The following is a 23,178-nucleotide window of genomic DNA, read 5'->3' as shown; positions in this document are numbered from 1 at the left end:
TTAATAACTATGAAACCTATTTTATTAAACCGGGTTTAAAAGTTAAACCGTTGACTGATCACCACTGGATCCCAACACTTCAGACCATCCAGTGCAATCTGTAAAACTGTCTTCTCGAGTAACAAAATTAGCAGGATCGTATAATCTGGATGCAGTTGAGGATATTCGGCCTATTAATCTTTCTTCTACTTTGGAGAAGCTGTATGTATGGGAGAAGAAGTTATATAAAGAAGTTAAGGTAATACTAGTTCTACATAAAAACTTATGATGTGTACTTAATAATGACTGTAATGTGAAGTTGATACATCAGGTGATTGGTCTGATTTTAGGGTGAAGAGAGGCTAAGGGTGATATATGAGAAGATGTGCAAGAGATTGAATGAATTGGATGCAAAGGGAGCAGAAGCTAGTGAGATTGATGCATTGCAGTCTTCTATAAGGAGATTAAAGACTAAACTTAACGTATCTATCAAAGCGATTGACGCCATATCATGCGAGATACATAAAGTGAGAGACAAAGAACTGCAGCCACAAGTCAGCGAGTTGATTTACGGGTATGAATTTATTTTTGTATTAATGCAAATAGTTTATGCTGTTAATATCACATAACAATTATTATTGTGTTCTCTACATGTTAATAAGAATGTGGCAAGCGATTGTAAAATGTCACCGAAAGCGGTTTGAAGCGATCATGGAGAGCAGGAGTCAGACTTTAAGGGCAAGCACGAGTCTTGAAAGAGATTCAAACCTGAAAACCACTCTCGAGCTTGAAGCGGGACTTGTAACGTGGGCCCAACATTTTAATAACTGGAATAATGCTCAGAAATCATATGTTGATTCCTTAAACGGGTGGCTAAACAAATGCATTGATCATAAACCAGAAGTAACCATTGATGGTGAGATTCCTTATTCCACGGGTCATTTAGGAGCTCCACCGATTTTCATAATATGCAACGATTGGGATCGGGAGATTAAAGACGTGTCTCAAGAACGAGTCTCGAGAGCAATGTTTAATTTCGCTTTGAATTTGAGACAGCTGCTGGAGAGACAAGATGATATGCAAAGACTAATGTTAAAAAAAGAGTATATTGCAAAGGATTTCGTGAGAAGAAGACAAGATCACGGGCCGGGTAAAACAAACGGGTCGATGGTTCCTTCGGACGACCGGGTGAGTCTTGATTATAAAGAAGCTATGAAGTTAGTTGGGAAAGGTGGGTCAAGTAGTTTACAAGGTGGTGTAATTCCTATTTTTAAGGCTTTAGAGAGTTTTACTTGTGATGCTTTAAAAGCTCATGAGCAGGTAAGATTGGTTTAATCGGGTTGATTCTTGTGCCCGATGGTGTGTATTTTCCAGGGGTAAGTTAGGAAATTCATTAAGCCGGTCGTAACATTTAGTAGGAAGAGTATTACTAGTTGATCAGACGGTTTTGGCCCAATGGTAGAGGTGAATTCGGCTATCGGTTTTAAGAGACTAGTGATGATATTGTAGAGTTGATCCAACATGTGTAGGTGTTGTTAGCCATTGGTATTTTGTATAGACAACTTGGCCTTTTTTTTATATATTGTTGGGTCTTTGTTTTAGTTTTATATTTAGTTATTAGAAATGACATTAAATTGTGTCAAATTACACACATTAGAAAAAGAAACAACACTATGTTACATGTCATGCTTCTTATGTGCATGTTTTGATCTCTTGTGACTAAACCCCTTCTTCGCAAAGCTCAACGCCCTAATAACCCGCACATCATCATGTTTAATATGTTTTCTCTTCGTGGAATGAACCGAATCATCAACGCCTACATGCACGTGGTGTGTCCTAGCCCGTAAGGACCTTCTCTTGTGGTCTCCTGACCACGATCTCCGTCTCTTCCTGTAACGTTCCCTATGATAAGAAACAATCGCCTCCATATCTGAATCTTCCTCATCTTCCTCACATATTAGACTATTCATGTTGCCAGTTCAATGTCTCTCTTGCGTTGTTTGCGCCTCTCGTGGATGGCAGTCACCTTTGCGTTAAGCCTTCACTAGACCGAACAGACAACGACATCCACCTTGCCAACATGAGAAAACCATCTTTACAAAAGCCCAGAGCATCTTGAAACATGATATAAAAACAAGGTGAAGTATCTTCGCTTTGTATAACAAAAAAAACCACCAGCAGAACTGCAATATATCATGTTGGACATTAGTTAACTAACAAAAGATATGTTAGTATGCATCCATAAATAATATTTTAATTTTGGGGCAAACTTACCAATGGTAAGCAATAATGTGACAGCAACAAATTTCAGTACATGTGCGACGCAAAAATGTTCTATGTAACATAAAATATCCCATGTTGCACCACACAATTTGCTGATCAAAGAGCAGAAATAATGAATCATTTCAAGTATTCAACTAAATTTAAAATGAAAGATGGTATGTAACAAGCTATTTAATGTTTTATCAAGAGAAAATGACCAAAATGCCCGTTTGAACGCTCAAAGCCAAGAAAATATCATTTGACCATCTTATTCCCAAATTGTCCATCCTTATATCTCGTCGAATCGACGGCTTTTAATCATTACTCAAACAAGATTTTCAACCAACCAGATTCTGCCACTTGTCCGTCAAACGCCAAAAAAATCCAGTTGGGTTTTTTTGACGCGTGGCAGAATCTTGTTAGTTAAAAATCCTGTAGACTAATGATTTAAAAGTGTGTATGTCGAGATGATATATGGGAAAAAGCTGGTCAAATGGGCATTTTGGTGATTATTATTATTATTATTATTATTATTATCATTATCATTATCATTATCATTATCAAACACATGGTATTTGTATGATAGGCAAAGGCATACTCACTCGCAATCCTTGCCGGTAATAAAATTAAATGGAACACCAATGAAATGTAATATCGATTGTAATGGATTGCCCATCGTCTTTTTAACTTGCAAAATATAGTAGAAAAAACGACCAACCTGTACAAAACAAAACACAACAACTAGATTCATGATCTAATTAGAACCAACAAATCATATGTATCATAACTGTCTGCAACAATAGTTTCAAATCTAATGTAAGTGAAAGTGAAAGTGAATGAACCGTTATTTCGTATTTAGCTTTTAGGCGGTTATTAGAACACAAATAATAATAATCAAAACCATAATTGGTAATTTATTTACAACAGATTATACTTCTTATTATATATATATATATATTATATATACTAGCATTGTTATCCGCGCGTTGCGACGGGATATTATATATGGTTAGAAATATCAAATCTATCATTTATATTTAGCTATTACATTTAAATATTGATTACATGACATTGTACAATTACACATTTGACATAGAAAAGTTACATTTGAAATTCGAACAACAATTGTTCCGTTATTTATATACATGTTACATGTATATTTATGTATATTTCTAAAGTAGTCAGTTTGTTGGTTGGATAAGAGGAGACATATGTACAATAGAAGAAGACGTGTCATCCCTATCCCTATTTTCTTTTTTTACGCGCATGATAAGCAATCAGTATTTGTTCTCTTTCAACATCCAAAGGGTTGTTGATCTTTCATACTTCACTAAAATATTCATCCAAAAATTAATAAATCTAAAACATATAATTAACAATAAGTCTACACAATATTAAATATATATATATCCATAATAACTTCTACAAATTGTTTTTAAGGCATTAGGTATATATAGATGGCATCAGAATGTTCAAATTTTGTGTTTTTGGAATTAAAAACACAGTGGCCAAAGTTTATGTCTATGATATTAAAACACAATTTGCACGGTGATGGTTTAATTTGGGGTTTTATGAATCGAAAAAATTTGCAAAACTAACCAAACAAATTATGAAATTCCCATGACCATGATATGATTTTCAATAAATTTTTGGATAATTTGAACATTGTTGTAAAATAATCTCAAATTCCATACCTATATAAAACCCTACCCTACCAGAGATCAATTGCAAAAACGTTGAATATTTTCATAAAGCATACGATGATACTAAATCCTTTATGAATGTATCTATTTCTATTTTACATAACATCATAGAATATTGGCAATTTGAAAATAGAATTGTCGTACCTGTTTGAACGTGAGAGGCATAGAGTATGAAGAATATAACCGCCAAAGATTGTAAGGAAATAAATTATAAAAATTGTCTGTTTTATATCTCAATTATATTATACGGGTTATTAATAAATTGGGTAGATAAAATTAAAGGATAAATAATGGGACATATGATATATGAGTATATGACGCTAATGGTAGTAAATACAAATTACAATTATTTTTTTAGTCAAAATAATATAAAATATGACGGTGGCAGGTGTAAAAGAACTAATACGTTTTTTAATATCAAGGGGGTAGACAAAATTAAATCATAAATAATGGGGCATATGATATACAAACAATTTTGCTTTTTATAATCAAAAGATTATGATATACGACGGTGGAAGTGGTAAAATTTAATAAAGGGTGGGAATATAGGAAGACAACCAATTCTAAATGTAGTATAGATAATATACCTATTACCAGTGGTGGACCCAGGATTTTTTGCCACTGGGTCCCAATTTTTTCGGTTTACAAAATTTTCGGGTCGTTCGTTATTCGGGTCGGGTCGAGGAGAGGAATATAATAAAACACGGAAATATGGTGTCATCGGAAACGAGTAAGTAGAGAGAGTCTAAATTAGACTTTTAACTCATTTTTATTCATATCCGAAAAACATAAAAAAAAAACTATATATATGGTCTTACATTCATGACCAAAACATGAAAAAATAACTTTAACACAAATAAATAATTAATTATAACATACATACACAAGATAAATAATAAAATAATATGCAAAACTTATGTTGTCATTATATATGTTGTAGGGTGATAATGACTATATGAGAGAAACTAATGAAAAACACAAATATCCTAACTAAATAACTAGTATTGACTAGGATATAAAAAACACAAAAAAAAAACAACAAAAACATAGTATGGTAAGTCTTGAACCTGCAACCTCTCAAAGAAAAAGTAAGAGACTTTCCACTAGACCAGTTCAGTTTTAATAATATGGGTTCCAAGTATTAATTTTTATGTGGTCCTTACAAAATTTAATATACCCCCTCTAAGTAATTTTCAAAAAACACTGGTGTCCCGGGACCCCGATCGGATGTACGTGGGTCCGCCCCTGCCTATTACATTTAGAATTGGATGCAACTTCATAGCTTTCATTTTATTATTCCTGTTTTTGTAAAGTTTATATTATATAATTGGGGAAAAATTAGAAACGATGTTTGTATAACTGTTCCGTCTCTCACCCAAACCGGATTACCTGCCGATATATATAACCGTTACTGTAAATAACCGCTACATCGCGTCTAAATATCGTTACCGGAGGTTATAAAACGCCCTCTCCGGTCGTTTATTTTTTTAATCCTTCGCAAATGGTTTCCTAAAAAATAAAATTGCAAACCCCAATTTCGCCTAATCGATAGCATCTGACGAAGGCTCTCACAATTACTAGAGCGGAACAATGATTCCGGTAGTAATATCAGCGGAACTAAGATGAGTTTCTTCAAATCTGATGGATACCCGTTTAATGTCGATCGGTTTCAACAAATTTTTACTTGAAATGGGGATTATGTTACTGCAAGGGTCGGCAGTAGAAACAAAGAGAGGGTGGTGGTGAGATTAAGAAGAAGATATGTGCTTGGTTTGTTGTAACTTCTTCATAGAGTTGTTTTTATTCTGCCCTTACTCACTTTGTGGTTTGTTGATGTTCAATTGTTCCCCTCAAGTTCACCTATTAGGAATTTTTTATATTAAGCATTACATTTATTTATTACAATTTGTATAAGAATAAATAGAATATCACTAAACGAATAACATTTTAACTCTAGGAATTTTCTTATAACCTTCATATATTAAGCATTACATTTATTTATTACAATTTGTATCAGTAGAAATAGAAAATAACTCTCATCATTTAATTTAAATTAACTATTAATTATTTATGTAACTAATTTTAGGTAATTTTCTCTTAAAAAACTTTTAATATGACGTATTTCTAAATATACTAACTAAAACGAGTCTCATTTTTTCAAACCAAGGAAAAAGGAAGTATGTTAGATTTGATTTAAACCTAAGTAGCACGAAATAAAAGCGATAAATATATCTCCGCCGCAACGCGCGGATAAAAATGCTAGTTAAAAACATATATAATTCATCGTTATTTTCTGAATAGAAAAATATAATTAAGTTAGGAACGAACCATATTGGATTTGACGATAATGACTAAATATAACTTTTGTATCGATTACTTTAGTATTATGAATATCATTTAGCATAGTTAAAGTTATTTGAGATCAAAGTAAAATTATATAATGTACATCAATAATAGTTACAAGACATGGAGGAAAATGCTAATGGTTATTTGTAAGTTACAAGTTACATATACCGTAATATATGATGAAATGCTAGATAGAAAAACTAATTAAAATTGGCACGTATTTTGAGATAAAACAAAAGGAGCAACGCAGAAACGTTAAAAAACAAACAGAAGTAACAAACCGATGTCGATGTGCGTAAGTGTCAAACCAACAATAATCAGAAACAAGTGACTTGGATAATCCTTAGAATCGGATTAGACTAAGAAAATAGTAGAATGAATTTTTGATTTTGAATTTTTGATGATGTCCATGGTACCCCTCTGTTCGATGTTGACCTTATTAACCGTATATTTGTTAAAACTTCCAAGCCCATTGCATAACTTCCAAGCCCATATCTTTACTTAAATTAAAAACAAAACCCCACTAATTATTAAAAGATTAAGAAGCATTAACTACTCACTTTCATACTAATATCCCCTTTCAAACGGTACGAGCACAACTCACCAATCACACACAATCAAAACCATCATTCTAGTCACAACCAAAACATGAAAAAATATCAGCGACAAGTAGTATAATTTTATAGACTATAATCAACATTCAGGAAGCGAGTGAGTCGAGGCAAATGGAGAAAAGCTAACAGCAGAATCACTGTGCGCCTGCTGACTTGACGACCAAATATAACTCGACGATGCGTTTCCCGGACTAGGATAATATGATGACAGGTGTCATGAATTCAGAGGCGATAGAGACGGGTATCCCAACGAGTTTGATGAGAGGCCCGGGATCTTCACATGCCATGTTTCTAATGTCTAGTGAGCTTTTACATTACACCCCACCCCTGTTGCAGCAATATATATACATATATATTATTAATTATTATATTTCTATATCTATGACATCCTCCGTTTACTCTTCCGGATTCCACCTTCTTCTCAATATTATTATTATTATTATTATTATCAATTTCGAAACACATTAGATCTGAATTCTGATTAGTTGTTTGAGATGAGTTTAATTTCAATTTCAATAATAACATTAGGGTTTTTTGGTGGTTAACTGGTTAATGCTGTTGGTAATACTAACTGGGTTACTTCAATGGGCTGCAGACCTTCAAAACCTGATGATCTACCATTAGTCATTCGTTGCAGAGAACGAAAGAGGTTGATCAGGTCTACTGCGGATTACCGGTACGACTTATCGGCTTCGCATTTGGCTTACTTTCATTCTCTTAAGGATATAGGTTATGCACTCTCTAGATTTGTTGATGAACAGCTTGTTATCCCTTCACCACCTCCATCATCTTCCCCTGTACTCACATTGCCTTCAGATCAGGGTAAAACTAAGAATCTTGGCTCGGTTTCGCATATTCATACTATTGATGATGGTGATCATGAATCTGAACCTGGGTCTGACTCAGAATCTGATTTAACCTCATCTTTGCATCATATTCATGTACATGATGATGGTAATGATAATATTAATTATGGTAATGGTAATCCGCAATCGTTTTCGAATGAACCTAGAGGACTGCATGATTTTGAAGGTGTAAACCAGACTAATTGGGGTGATCCATTGCCTTATGTTGTGAATCCATCTGGATTCCAGTTTCAGCCTCCTTGAGTATTGAATCAGGGTGACCCGTATGTCGTAAACCCGTCTGCGTCGCAGTTTCAACCTCCTTGAGGGATGTATCAAGAGGGTTTTAATTCTTACAATGGTTATGGTGGGAACGAGTATTCGAATACGAATCAGTATGCTTATTATATGAAAAAGTCTGCACCGGTTGGCCATACCATGATTCAACCAGAGGAAGCAAGGGCCTTTCAAGAAACGAGTGAATGGGTTGACCCGACGCATTATGATCCATACGGGTACGGGTTTTCTTACGGTGGTGTGAGTGCAACACCACCTCTTCAGGAACCAAAGAAGCCTAAAAGTCCTCCTCCGCCTCCACCTCCGCCGCCTGCAGCCACGGCGTCTGATTACTTTAGCTTTTTTGATACTTATGATGATGAATACCTCGGGTATGGATATGGATACGGATACGGTTACGGGTATGAATCAATGGGTAGTAGTCCGGATTCTAATGAAGTGAGGAAGAGGGAGGGGATTCCTGATTTGGAAGAAGAAACCAAAACCGAGTCTCATGTTGAAGGGAAAGAAGAATCTGATGTCAGTTCTTGGACGGAACCGTCTAGTAGTACCGAAGACAGTTTTAGACGAAAACCGCCACCAAAAACTGAAGGCACTGCAAAGCCAGCACATGTCGAATCCACTTCAAATTCAGTACCGTTTGACGATAAAGGGGCACATTCGGTTCACAACACTGAAGTAGCTCTGAGACAATTGAGACAATCGTGTCAATAAGCACGAAGGAAGGTTACCAGGGTAAAAAGGGGGTCCATTTGGATTTGGATGAGTCGACAGAAGAGTTAGAATCCTCGATTTTTAGTAGTTTGACAACGTTATCTCCTCACGGTTCACGGGATCTGCATGAAGTAGTTAATGAGATTAAAGACGAATTTGAAGTTGCGCTTAGCTATGGTAAAGAAGTGGCATTGATGCTTGAATCCGGAAAAGTGCCTTATCAATCAAAGTTTGTGCTTCTTAAGGGTAAAGAAATTTAATGTAAGTTCTAATCTTTTATCGCAGACTACTTATATATGTCACTTTTGCAGTGATCTTATCCAAGATTCTCTATCCAATAGCACCTTCATTGGCATCTTCTGTAAAACTGCCTTCTCGAGTAACAAAATTAGCAGGATCCTATAATCTGGATGCAGTTGAGGATATTCGGTCTATTAATCTTTCTTCTACTTTGGAGAAGCTGTATGTATGGGAGAAGAAGTTATATAAAGAAGTAAAGGTAATAATGAATGTGATTGTGTGTTTAGGTGTTTAGTTTTGGTATGATTCTAGCAATGTGAAGTTGATACATCAGGTGATTGGTCTGGTTTTAGGGTGAAGAGAGGCTAAGGGTGATATACGAGAAAATGTGCAAACGATTGAATGAATTAGATGCAAAAGGAGCAGAAGCTAGTAAGATTGATGCATTGCAGGCTTCCATAAGAAGATTAAAGACTAAACTTAATGTATCTATCAAAGCAATCAATCAATCATACCCAGTGAAGTCCCACCAACAGCAAAGCTATAGGTAGGGTAGTGGGGAGGGTGGGATGTAGGCACACCGTACCTCTATCCAAAGGGATAAAGAGGTGGCTTCCAGAGAGACCCTCAGCTCTAAAGTACATATGTATGAAGCAATACAAAGGAAAGCAAAGTTCTAACAGTAGTAGTAGTAGTAGTAATAATAATAATAATAATAATAATAATAATAATAATATATGGAAAGAATATACTAATACTATATATATGGGAAGAATAATACTAATACTATATATGTGAACAAAAAAAGGTAAATAAAAGCCCTAAGGAATTCCTTTCTCTCTAAAAATCCTTAACTTTAATTCTACTTCTCCATGAATTCCTATCCTCAACCATGTCCTCAGAAAGGTTTAAGTCTATCAAATCATGCTTAATCCTCTCATCCCACGTCAATTTAGGTCGTCCTCTACCCCTCCTCCCTTCTATAGTAATGTTTTTTATGGATCTAACAGGATTCGTCGGTTGTCTTCTCTTCACATGTCCAAACCATCTCAATCTCCACTCTCTTATCTTGTCTGCTATGTTCGCCACCCCTAATCTCTCTGGAAACACAACGTTTCTTATTCGGTCTAACCTTGTGTGCCCACACATCCAACGTAGCATTCTCATTTCTGCTCCTCCATCTTCCACACTTGTGCCTTCTTGATAGCCCAACAATCCGTTCCATATAGCATTGCAGGTCTAACCGCAACCCTATAAAATTTTCCCTTTAGTTTAGTTGGGAAGCTCTTGTCGCACAATATACCTGTGGCTGCTTTCCATCTACACCATCCTACCTGAACTCGATGGGTCACATCACTGTCTAATTCCCCATCGCTCTGAACAAAAGATCCTATATACTTGAACTTCGTTACCTGCGGAACCACCTGCCCTTCATTGGTGATCTGTACATCCTCATTGTCATTCCCCCCGCCAAAATCACAATGGAGGTACTCTGTCTTAGAGCGACTAATCCTTAAACCTTTTGTCTCTAAGGTTGTTCGCCACTCCTCAAGCCTCATGTTTAGATCTTGTTTTCTCTCACCAAGTAACACAATATCGTCTACGAACATCATGCACCATGGAAGCGTCCCCTGAATCGACTTTGACAACTCATCCAAGACTACTGCAAAAAAGAAACGGACTCAGCGCTGACCCCTGGTGAAGACCTACCTCTAGTGGGAAGAAATCAGTATCCCTCACTGGCGCGCGGACACTTGTTGCACTCCTTATATACATATCCATGATTATCTCTATGTATTTCCTTGGTACTCCTCTACCCTCCAAGCACTCCCAAAGCACCTGTCGTGGCACACTATCATAGGCCTTTTCTAGGTCAATAAACACCATATGCAGGTCACGCTTCTTCTCCAAAAACTTTTCCATCGATCTTCTTAAAAGGTGTATTGCCTCTGTGGTTGAACGCCCCGGCATGAAGCCAAATTGGTTCACCGTAACCTTAGTTTCCCGTCTAAGTCTAACCTCAATCACTCTTTCCCATAGCTTCATAGTATGGCTTAGAAATTTGATTCCTCGGTAGTTACCACAACATTGGGCGTCTCCTTTGTTCTTAAAGCAATTGATGCCATATCATGCGAGATACATAAAGTGTGAGACAAAGAACTGCAGCCACAAGTCAGCGAGTTGATTTACGGGTATGAATTTATTTTTATATTAATGCAAATAGTTTATGCTATTAATATCACATAACAATTATTATTTGTGTTCTCTACATGTTAATAAGAATGTGGCAAGCGATTGTAAAATGTCACCGAAAGCAATTTGAAGCGATCATGGAGAGAAGGAGTCGGACTTTAAGGGCAAGTACGAGTCTTGAAAGAGATTCAAACCTGAGAACCACTCTCGAGCTAGAAGCGGGACTTGTAACGTAGGCCCAGCATTTTAATAACTGGATTAATGCTCAGAAATCGTATGTTGATTCCTTAAACGGGTGGCTAAAACAATGCATTGATCATAAACCAGAAGTAACCATTGACGGTGAGATTCCTTATTCCTCGGGTTGTTTAGGAGCTCCACCGATTTTCATTATATGCAACGATTGGGATCGGGATATTAAAGACGTGTCTCAAGAACGAGTCTCGAGAGTAATGTTTAGTTTTGCTTTGAATTTGAGGCAACTGCTGGAGAGACAAGATGATATGCAAAGACTAATGTTAAAAAAAGAGTATATTGCTAAGGATTTCGCGAGAAGAAGACAAACTCACGGGCCGGGTAAAACAAACGGGTCGATGGTTCCTTTGGAAGACCGGGTGAGTCTTGATTATAAAGAAGCTATGAAGTTAGTTGGGAAAGGTGGTTCAAGTAGTTTACAAGGGGGTGTAATTCCTATTTTTAAGGCTTTAGAGAGTTTTACTTGTGATGCTTTAAAAGCTCATGAGTAGGTTAGGTTGGTTTAATCGGGTCGATTCTGGTGCCCGATGGTGTGTATTTTCCAGGGGTAAGTTAGGAAATTCATTAAGCCGATCGTAACATTTAGTAGGAAGAGTATTACTAGTTGATCTGACGGTTTTGGCCCGATGGTACCGGTGAATTCGGCTATCGGTTTTAAGTGACTAGTGATGATATTGTAGAGTTGATCCAACATGTAGAGACAGCTTGGCCATTTTTTTTTAAATATTGTTGGGTCTTTGTTTTAGTTTTGGTTAAAACCAGTAATATGCTAGTATGTTACATTTAGTTATTAAAAATGACATTAAATTGTGTCAAATTACATACAACAGAAAAAGAAACAACATTATGTTACATGTCATGCTTCTTGTGTACATGTTTTGATCTCTTGTGACTCGGCCCCTTCTTCGCAAAGCTTGACGTCCTAATGACCCGCACATCATCATGCTTAATATGTTTTCTCTTCATGGAATGAACCGAATCATCAACACCTACATGCACCCGGTGTGTCCTAGCCCGTAACGACCTTCTTTTGTGGTCTCCTGACCATGATCTCCGCCTCTTCCTGTAACGTTCCCTATGATAAGAAACGCTCGCCTCCATATCCGAATCTTCCTCATCTTCCTCACATATGTTACTATTCATGTTTGCCAGTTCAATGTCTCTCTTGCGTTGTTTGCGCCTCTCGTGGATGGCAGTCACCTTTGCGTTGAAGCCATTCACTATACCGAACAGACAACGACATCCACCTTGCCAACATGAGAAAACCGTCCTTATAAAAGCAAAGAGCATCTTGAAACTTGATATGAAAACAAGGTGAAGTATCTTCACTTTGTATAACAAAAAGACCACTAGCAGAACTGCAATATATCATGTTGGACATTAGTTAACTAACAAAAGATATGTATGTATGCATGCATCCATAAATAATATTGTAATTTTGGGGCAAACTTACCAATGGTAAGCAATAATGTGACAGCAACAAATTTCAGTACATGTGCGACGCAGAAATGTTCTATGTAACATAAAATATCCCATGTTGCACCACACAGTTTGCTGATCAATGAGCAGAAATAATGAATCATTTCAAGTATTCAACTAAATTTAAAATGCAGGGCATTTAACAAGCGTTTTATCAAGAGAAAATGACCAAAATGTCCATTTGAACGCTCAAAGCCAAGAAAAAACCATTTGACCATCTTATTCCCAAATTGTCCATCCCTATATCTTATCGAATCAACGGCATTTAATCATTACTCAGATGATATTTTTAACCAACCAGATTATGCCACTTGTCCAAAATATCTCGTCAAACGCCTAAAAAATCCAGTCGGGTGTTTAGAATAAACTATCGACCAGACAGTTGACGATATTGAAGATGAACATTATGGGAAAAAGCTGTTAAATGGGCATTTTGGTGATTATTATTACTATTATCAAACACATTTGGTAGGCATACTCACTCGCAATCCTTGCCGGTAATGAAATTGAATGGAACGCCAATGAAATGTAATACCGATTGTAATGGATTGCCCATAGTCTTTTTAACTTGCAAAATTCAATAGAAAAAGCAATCAACCTGTACAATACAAAACACAACAACTAGATTCATGATCTAATTAGAACCAACAAATCATATGTATCATAACTATAATTGTCTGCAACAATAGTTTCAAATCTAATGTAAGTGAAAGTGAATGAACCGTTACTTCGTATTTAGCTTTTGGCAGTTATTAGAACACAAATAATAATAACTAGCATTGTTTCCCGCGCGTTGCAGCGTGCTATTTTTTGTAGTTACAAATATCATTTTATTTTTTGCTACTTAGGTTTACATCAAATTTATTAGCATGACATTCACAATTATTGTTCTCAACATTTGAGTAGAAAATCTAACATTAAAAGTATCTAAGTACCGTGTGGTTAATTCGCTCCTTACTTGGTTTGCAAAAATGCATTGCCCGATTAACATATTTAGAACCATATTTCTAAAACATTGCATATTAAAAGTTTTAAGACTTAATATTTAAAATTAGTTATAGAAGTAAATTAATAATTGATTTTTTTAGCATGATCAAAACTTAGTCACTATATATTATCTTCTGCCATTTGATACAGATTGAAATAGATGTAATGCTCAATATGTAAAGGCTATGAGAAAAAGTTAAATGTTACTTGACATGTTAAGTTAAGAGGAATAGGAAACAATTGAACAACCTACAAAGTGGGTATAGTAAGGCACTATAACGTCCTATTCTTGAGTTTTTTTAAATATGGGAAAGGAAAGGAAAACTAAGGATAGTTAAAAACGGGTGGTTCTTGAGTTTTTTTAGAATGAAAAGGAAAGGAATAGGAGGAGTTAGGAGGGATTAAATTAATAATAGTCGATCACGTCTTAACAGGTTTTAAAATATTGATGGCAACGACGGTTACGTCGGTAAAGGAACATAGATGACGGGGTTTCGTATGGGTGGCGGAACTTCTACAAATCTATATCCAGTTGTCGGGTGATGCCCCGTCTCTACCGGCGGCGGTTACATTAATCGACGGATTATTTTTCTTTGCTCCGTTGAATTATTATATATAGGTACATTCGCAGAGGATGCGACAGTTAAAAAATATGGAAACCGTCATGCTCCGTTACGGCGTAATCGAAGGTGTCAAAAGGAATTGACATAAACGGCCGTCTACAGAGCCGGGAATCAAGGGCTATTACATGTTGATCATTCAGATTGCAATTAACGAATAACATAACCAAAGTTATCATTATCATTGAACAACTATTATTAATAGTTTGACCACTTGCATTTAACGAATAGTAAAACCAAACTTACCTATGGAAACAATGGGGAAGGGAGCGGTTGAAGACACAATTAATTGAAAGGGGGTATATATATTGAATCAATCAGTACTGCTCTGTTTACGAAACGACGTGATGGTTGGCCGGAAACCGTCGTAACCCTTTCCTTTACGTTATATGTGAAGTGGAAGTTGAAGATGACATTTGAAACCATCGCGTCGGTTTAAAATAAAAATACATATATTGCTTTAAAAATAAAAATTGAATATTATTATTAATGAAGTCTAAATATAATGTGTTAGAACGAAATTGACGCATGCAAACACACACAAATGTTATAAAAACGAAAAAGAAAAAAAATCTTATGTTAATCGGATATGGTAGAGTAAATGCTATAAAAAGGAAAAAAAAAATTCTTATGTTAATTGGATATGGTAGAGTGAATTAATTGAAATTAAAATTTTATAATATAGGTATGTTTTGGAAAGAGGTTGGGAAATATGTTTGCAATCGATTCTAATAATAATAATAATAATAATTGATTATTTACAATAGATTTTACTTCTTATTAAAAAGATATATAATTTATCGTTGGCAAGGCATTATCTTTGAATAAAAAATAACGGATGGTTATTTTTTGAATAGAAAAACATAATTAAGTTAGGAACGAACTAGATTGGATTTGACGATAATCCCTAAATATAACTTTTGTATTGATTTGTTTAGTATTATGAATATCATTTAGCATACTTAAAAGTTAATTAAGATCAAAGTAAAATTATATAATGTACATCAATAATAGTTACAAGACATGGAGGAAAATGCTAATGCTAATGGTTATTTGTAAGTTACAAGTTACTACTAACCAGTCAGTTGCCCGCGCGATGCAGCGGTGTACGCGCAAACGCAACCGGTGTTAGTACGTTTGTAACCTCGCAATGGTACATGCGTAACCCGACGGTGGTATGCATTTAACGTGCCATTGGGCGTGTAACCGGTGCCAACAAGCGCGACACATAATGCCTATACGCGGGCAACCTGATATGCATAAACAAATATCATCCACGTAACTGATGCTTGAATGCGCATAACAGGTGGCGACAAGCAAGAAGCAAATATGAAATGTACAATAATTTCAAATAAACTACTTTTAACACAATCCTTTTTTACGGACCTATTCTGACATGAAAACGTTTTACCCGAAGCCCGTTTTGACATGAACCCATTCGATCTAATCCCATCCCGACATGAATTAAATTAACCCTTTTTGTAACCCTAACTCGTTCCAACACCATTAGCCGAACATGCCCGACCCACTGCCAGTAATAACTGGAAATCATGTTCCAAAACTTGATTGAAGTTAAATGACCATTATTGTATATTATTTTGGAATAAGCAAAGACTATTTTACCTCTACATTATATGCATTGTTACTTTTACTATATGCAACAAAAATAGTATCTCTTAAAATTTAAGAGGTCCCTCACTTCTATATTATATATAATATAGATTAGTAGCAACTTAGTTCATAAGTGATAAATGGTTGTTAGTAGTTATTTATTATACGAGTAGTGATAACTGGTCGTCAACAACAACTTATGCATCAGTGGCAAGACGGGTGATCAACACTAAGTTGCTAGTGATGTCATACATTTTCACAGAGTAGTATCGTTTCAACTTAAGCACTATAATGATTCCCTCAACTATAAAAGCCGAGTATTCAGTCTGATTATGATACACATTCGTGTTTTCTCTTTAACTTATCTAATTAAAGGTTTGAAAGTACCATCAATATATTTTTTTCAATTTGAAAGTGAGATTTTCACGATTCACATAGAAAGATATCATGACTCATACATATTACAAAACCTACATCTTTGTCACATTTATTCCCCTTATATTTAAGGTAAGCGTATATAATATATCCTTCCGTTTAAAACTAGAACGAGACACAAAATTATTCAAGTTACATGCACCACAACATATATTGAAATGCAAGATAGAAAAACTAAACGGAAGTAACAAACCGATGTCGAAATGCGGAAGTGTCAAACCAACAATAATCAGAAACAAGTAACTTGGATAATCCTTAGAATCGGATTAGACTAAGAAAAGAAAATAGTAGAACGAATTTTTGATTTTGATGATGTCCATGGTACCCCTCTGTTCGATGTTGACCTTATTAACCAACCGTGTATATGTGTATATATTATTTTACTTTTACATCAGCAGTTTCAAAAACTAAACTTCCAAAGTTCCAAGACTTGATGATCATATTCAAAGTTTCAAACCCAATAGGTTTATAAATCCAATTAGAGTTTAACTAAAATAAAACTAATCCAAGCCCATTGCAAAGCCCATATCTTTAATTCAATTAAAAACAAAATTCCGCTAGTTCGTTAATACTATTATTAAACGGTTTACACTCCCGCGTCTCCTAATTCGTTAATACCTAATAATATTCATTAGATCATCAAGCTAATCCAATAAAACTAAGACAGAATTACAAATTTTGTCCTTTAAAATAAGACGAATTACGGTTCGTGTCATTTTCTAAGTTTCCTTGCAGGCGGTGTACTTTAAACTTTTTTTTTCTACACGTTATGTCCTTTACGCTAACTGGGTTAGAAAAACTCAGTTAAATGCCCTCACGTGAGGCGCATGTGAGGGCATTTTTGTCTTTTCACCTGTACCTGCAACTTCTTCCTCTTTCTTCTTCATTTTTGCAGATCTCAATTAATAAGATATAATCATGGAGTCCTACAGTAACAAACAGTGGCAGCTTTCAATCTAGCGGCATAGGAGCAGTAACAGTTCGACCGTTCATCACCGGCACATCGCCGTCCACCGTCACCATCTCCGTCGCACAATCAGACAACCACACCACACCACTGAACAACCACAATCACACCATCGCACTTAGGATATGAAATTAGGGTTTCCGGCAGACAATAACCACCACGCCATTAAGATCTGGAAAACAAAACCCTAATCGAGCCATGGCGGCGCCTGAACCCTACCCTTTGTGCCGCCGGAGCCATTTCGGCACCTAAATCTTGACCTTCGTTTCTGCCTAAGCCATGACGGTGGTTCCTTCACTCATTCTTTCGCTGGTCCGATTGGACTTGGAACCGCTTTCAGATACTACAATAACCAGAATCGCTGGCAAAAACGGCTTCTCAGGGTTGCCGGAAAACGAGAGGGTTTGTACCCTTTCATGTCGCCATGAACCAGTAGATGATGCTACGGTTGTCGGGTTGTCGGGGAGAGAAAGAGAGAGAGAAATGGTGGTGATTGAGAAGAAAGAATGGTTTGAGATCGGATGGTTGTGGTTTTTTGGTGGTGGTGGTGGTCGTGTTCATGGCTGTTGGTGGTGGATGGAAAGGGAGATTAAAGAAACATAGGGAAAGAGGAAGAAGAAGTTGCAGGTACAGGTGAAAAGACAAAAATGTCCTCACATGCGCCTCACGTGAGGGCATTTAACTGAGTTTTTCTAACCCAGTTAGCGTAAAGGACATAACGTGTAGAAAAAAAAAGTTTAAAGTACACCGCCTGCAAGGAAACTTAGAAAAGGACACGAACCGTAATTCGTCTTATTTTAAAGGACAAAATTTGTAATTCTGTCTAAAACTAAAGTTACACACAACAAATAAATAGGACAAAACAACATAATTATAGATACCTTTTGTGTTACGCTTACATGTTTACATCATAACCAACATATTATACATGTAAACCTGGACGACGACAACTTCATGTATGAACTTCTACTTGTATTTAAAAGGCAAAGACTTAACGCTCTTTATTGTTTTAAAATAAGATTAAGAAGCATTAACTATTCACTTTCATACTAATATCCCCTTTCAAACGGTACAAGCACAACTCACCACACACACAATGCAAACCATCACTCTAGTCACAACCAAAACATGAAAAAATATCAGGCAGAAGTAGTATCAAATGTATAAATTTATACACTATAATCAACATTCAGGAAGCGAGTGAGTCGAGGCAAACGGAGAAAAGCTAACAGCAGAATCACTGTGACGCAAAGGGTGCGCCTGCTGACTTGACGACCAAATATAACTCGACGATGCGTTTCCCGGACTGGGATAATATGATGACAGGTGTCGTGAATTCAGAGGCGATACAGACGGGTATCCCAACGAGTTTGATGAGATCAGATGAGAGGCCCGGGATCTGTGTGAAGAAGATGCCATGTTTCTAATGTCTAATGAGCTTCTTGATGGAGTAATATAAGGCGATTGGTGGTGGCTGTAAGGAGTACTTGAAACAGAATGAATGTTAGTAGGTGTACGCGATGTTTGACCTATTTGCATTGCTCGTGATGATGATGCGTATGATGATGAATATGCAGAAGATAGTGCAGCTGATGAAGCTATGGAAACCGGGTTGGATGAAAGCAATGGCGTCCGTTCTGAGGCTGGTGGCTCACCCGTGGCGGTCCTAGCATCCCGCTTGCAAACCGGGCAAAATGTTCTCCAGGAAGTCAACCACGCGTCCACGCATATCGAGTGAAATTCTGTTAAAATACAACATAAGCGAAAATGAGTAGCAAAAACACACTAATAACATGTGTATACACTAATTCTTTGGGGGTTTAGGTGTGTTTTAAGTCTTGGTTGCTAGGTAGTCCGCAACCTAACTTTTCCATAAATCCGCTTTTGCAGGAAATATGGCCTAATTTTCGAAATATTAATTACCTTTTCCTTTTTCTTTTCCTATAACTTGTTTAACATTTAATTTGATTGTCCTTTAATAAATTACGATATTTGAAACCTTTTATAGATCTAAATACACTTTTTGTACGCGTTTTGATTTCCGATATAATTATTATTAAATACCGAGTTCTTTCATAACAAGGTACTTTATAATACTTCCGAGACAAAATAAATACTTTGCCTTGAAAGAACTCGGTTTCCAATAAAAATTATATAAGAATGTCTAAAAAAATTAACAAAGTTGTGTATTTAGATTTTTTAAATAAGTTAAATATTCAGTTATTGAAGAAAAATCAAATTAAATGTCAAATAAATTATTGGAAAATAAACAGAATAGTAACTTAAATTTCAAACTAAACCCCGCTTCCTCCAAAAACAGAGTTAAAAATCATCTAGGATCCGCCACCCCTGCTCTTGGGTAGCGGTCTACCTAGAAACCATACCGGCTACATTTTCTTTACCACCTAAAGCAACTCGCATAAACACCTACAAATCAAAGTTTTACTGACAAAAAAAATATGAAAACGTTACTTACTGTGTCTACATGGCAGAATCCTAAGTTTATCGCCAACACTATAATCTTCAAGGCAAATAGCACAAGTAGCCGAAGTGCAATTATCTTCTAAAACCGCTGTAAATATTAAACTAGGCATTGCTTTAACTAACCGACTACTCATCCCGTGAAACTCCCGAACACGAGAAGCTTGAGGGCGGCCCCATCTTATACGATGCCTACGTACAAAGAAACAAGTTGCCAGCACAGCAGACATTGCCAGCAATGATATAAACGATATAGCCATAATCGACCATGCTGAGTTCACATAGCTTGGAATAATCCATAGCTCCATTGCGGGTATGCCCACATACTTGCTGAGTTTTAAGCCTGCTGATCTTTTAATAAATACCGCGTGTATTTTTATACCCGTTGATACTCCTGCCACTGCAAATATAAATATATTGTAAACTATGTATTAATGAAAAAGCAAATGAACAAAGTATCATACTTGCAACGAGATCAGTAACATCGTAGTTGTAGATGATTGCTGCCTTGAATCCTGCAGATTGTGCTCTTCTAATTTTTTCCTCGAAGCTGCATACGCCTCTAATTATTAACACAAAGGGTTGGTTTACGCTTTCTTCGATAGACGTATTGGTCAATGGGCCGCATGCATCCAACGGCTCGGCTAGAAACAGTGTTCCACTTACCCCGGATCCTTTCACAGGTGGAGCTGCAAAATAAATCAACAAATTAGACCCGGAGCAGTTCATGACCTGAACCAAACCGAACACAGGCTTGCTCAAATGCGGTTCGTTTGTAAACCGAGCAGCTCGGGTTCGTACAAAGTTTTAAAATTTAAATGTCTAAAACTCCAAAATGTCATTAATTTAAGACTTCCATCTCAAAATCGAGCAACCCGAACCGAGGCTTGGCTCATTTAGTTGACAAACCGAACCAAGCCGATTGGCTCGAATACAAACCAAACCGAGCTCAAATAGTTTGGACAGCCCTGATTAAAGTAAGCATGAATCCATCCAACGTTTATTATTATTATTATTATTGTTGTTGTTGTTGATGATGAAGGTGAATAATAAAATTAGGGATAGAAGAGTAATTTAACATTCTATCAATTGAATTGGATCCTAAATAATCAATGATAAAATGTTGTTGAATAACCCTAAATAAAAAATATAGGAACTAATTAATAATAATGATATAAAAAAGAAAGGAAACTGACAAAAGTTAGCTTCGATGTCTTGGAATGACAAAGTGAGATTATTGCCCATCAAAACGACAGTAGCGGAGGCCCTGGAAGCAATCAAACAGAAGAAGAAGAAAAAGAAGAAGATAGAATGATTGAACATGGTATGAAGAGAGTGTTGGAAAGCAATTAAGCTAGGGTTTAAAGTGGTGGTTGGATGGAAACATCAGATTCCATGATGAGTAATGAAGAAACATGATATGAATATGATAGGGTTTTTGAGATGCGATTGAGTCGGAGTTTGAGTGTGGATACTATTGTTTCTGAGTCAAGATATGTATGGAGTCTAGAATCAACAAGACACAAGAGTGATGATGATGGATGATTATCCGGTTACACGAATAATAATAATAATAATATTCTTGGGTTGGGTTGGGTTGGGTTGGGTTGGGTTGGGTTGGGATTAATTTAATGAGCTGTCTGGTAGACTCTTAATGGCTCATAATCTTTTAATGGCTAAGAGGTAGTCTTAAGTTTGAATGGTTAACAGACTACCTTTTAATGGTTACCTATTACCCATTCAGACTTAAGATTGTCTCTTAACCATTAAAAAGTTACGAACCATTAAGAGGTAGCCGCTTAATGGTCATTAAGAGGCTACTAAACAATCCCTTAGTGTAACTGGTTGGTTGTTGAGGGATTTTGAAAGACTTAGAGCATTTCCATTCTATCCCCAAAACTTATATGAGGGGAGTTTGCAAATTATAGGGTGCGGTTTTTAATGGTTGTGAGTGTAAATTATAGTGTGAAGAGAAAATGTAGTGATTTTTTATAAATTTTGGAAAACAAAGTTTGCATATATTTATTTTTTAATATTTGTTGAATTGGTTGTGAGTATAATAGAGTGAAAACTGTAATGATAAAAAGTATAAAAAAATATTATTTAATTGAATAGGAAAAAAATGTAGTGTTTTTAGTGTAATTATAGAGATGAGATGAGAGATCGGTTGACAATGCTCTTAAAGCATTCACAACCTATCCCTTATCTTTTAATTCAAAATTATGCTACAAGCACGTTTCTCTCTTTCCATTTCAATTAAATAATACATTTTTTAGGGGAAAGTTAACGTACAAATTAAATTAACGTGCTAAACATGAATATCAAGTAGAGTAATTATGTAATTACTCTATGATGTAATTACATAATTACTCTACTTGTATATATAATAACTATACTTGATTATTACGTTTAGCACGTTAATTTCATTTGTATTTGATCCAAACCCTACATTTTTATACCTTCACTATTACATTTTTTCTATTTCCTCCACTCACAACCACTTTCAAAAAATATTAAAAAGTTATATGGTTGAACAGTATTTTTTCAAATATACATAAAAATCACGGTATTTTATCTCTTCTTTACTCACAACACCTTAAACTACTCCCAATATTATAAAAATTTCACTTACAGAATTAGATGGATTAAATATGAATGCTTTTACCCGAATTCATATCTTAGAACCAGGGTGTACTCCACCTATAAGTGGCATATACTTGTTAGAGTCAAACCAAAACAACTTACAAGGTTCACGTAAATTTCTTGTCACGTGGTTAGAATATGTTTATTTTCAGTAATATATATTTGTTTCTATTTAATTAAAAAAGTTCTACTTTATTTCATTTATAGTTGTCACGGAATACACGTTTATCTTTTTTAATAATATATATTTATTTTTATTTAGTTAAATATTTTTTTTCTATTTACTTTTCCCACGGAATACAGAGACAGTTTGAAGGTATAAATGGAATAATAAATCTTTTAATAATATTCTTAAAGAAAAAAAAATCTTATTAGAATGGAAAGTGAATCATGAATTCATCTAAATTTTAAAAATTGAATAGGGTGAAAAAAAATAAGTGAAGATCTACTTTGTTTTTCCTTTTGAAAACTATATGGATGAGGAGTATGAAAATTAATTCAGATACT

General features: G+C 35.6%; 2 protein-coding genes and 1 pseudogene across 2 annotated transcripts; 2 read left to right on the top strand and 1 right to left on the bottom strand.

The window, feature by feature from the left end:
* The first annotated feature begins 362 nt into the window (after positions 1 to 362).
* On the top strand, positions 363 to 2,893 carry LOC143530543 (protein ALTERED PHOSPHATE STARVATION RESPONSE 1-like). Its single transcript, XM_077026046.1, has 3 exons — positions 363 to 553; positions 642 to 1,299; positions 2,828 to 2,893. Exons 1-3 carry the CDS (start codon positions 363 to 365, stop codon positions 2,891 to 2,893), a joined length of 915 nt encoding a protein of 304 aa, XP_076882161.1.
* Positions 2,894 to 7,488: 4,595 nt separating this feature from the next.
* On the top strand, positions 7,489 to 11,954 carry LOC143530542 (uncharacterized; annotated as a pseudogene).
* Positions 11,955 to 18,577: 6,623 nt separating this feature from the next.
* Positions 18,578 to 21,573, bottom strand: LOC143530523 (receptor homology region, transmembrane domain- and RING domain-containing protein 2-like). The gene is made up of 4 exons (XM_077026040.1): positions 21,225 to 21,573; positions 20,493 to 20,717; positions 20,024 to 20,428; positions 18,578 to 19,289 (listed from the first exon to the last, which is right to left on the bottom strand). The coding sequence occupies exons 1-4, from the start codon at positions 21,349 to 21,351 to the stop codon at positions 18,730 to 18,732; spliced, it is 1,317 nt and encodes a 438-aa protein (XP_076882155.1). The 5' UTR covers positions 21,352 to 21,573; the 3' UTR covers positions 18,578 to 18,729.
* Positions 21,574 to 23,178: the final 1,605 nt, after the last annotated feature.

The sequence above is a fragment of the Bidens hawaiensis genome, unplaced genomic scaffold, assembly GCF_021521415.1.
Source record: "Bidens hawaiensis isolate Kalapana, Puna unplaced genomic scaffold, B.hawaiensis_p1.1 tig00008947_1, whole genome shotgun sequence".
Classification (NCBI taxonomy): Eukaryota; Viridiplantae; Streptophyta; class Magnoliopsida; order Asterales; family Asteraceae; genus Bidens; species Bidens hawaiensis.
This window is presented reverse-complemented; position numbering and strand designations above follow the sequence as displayed.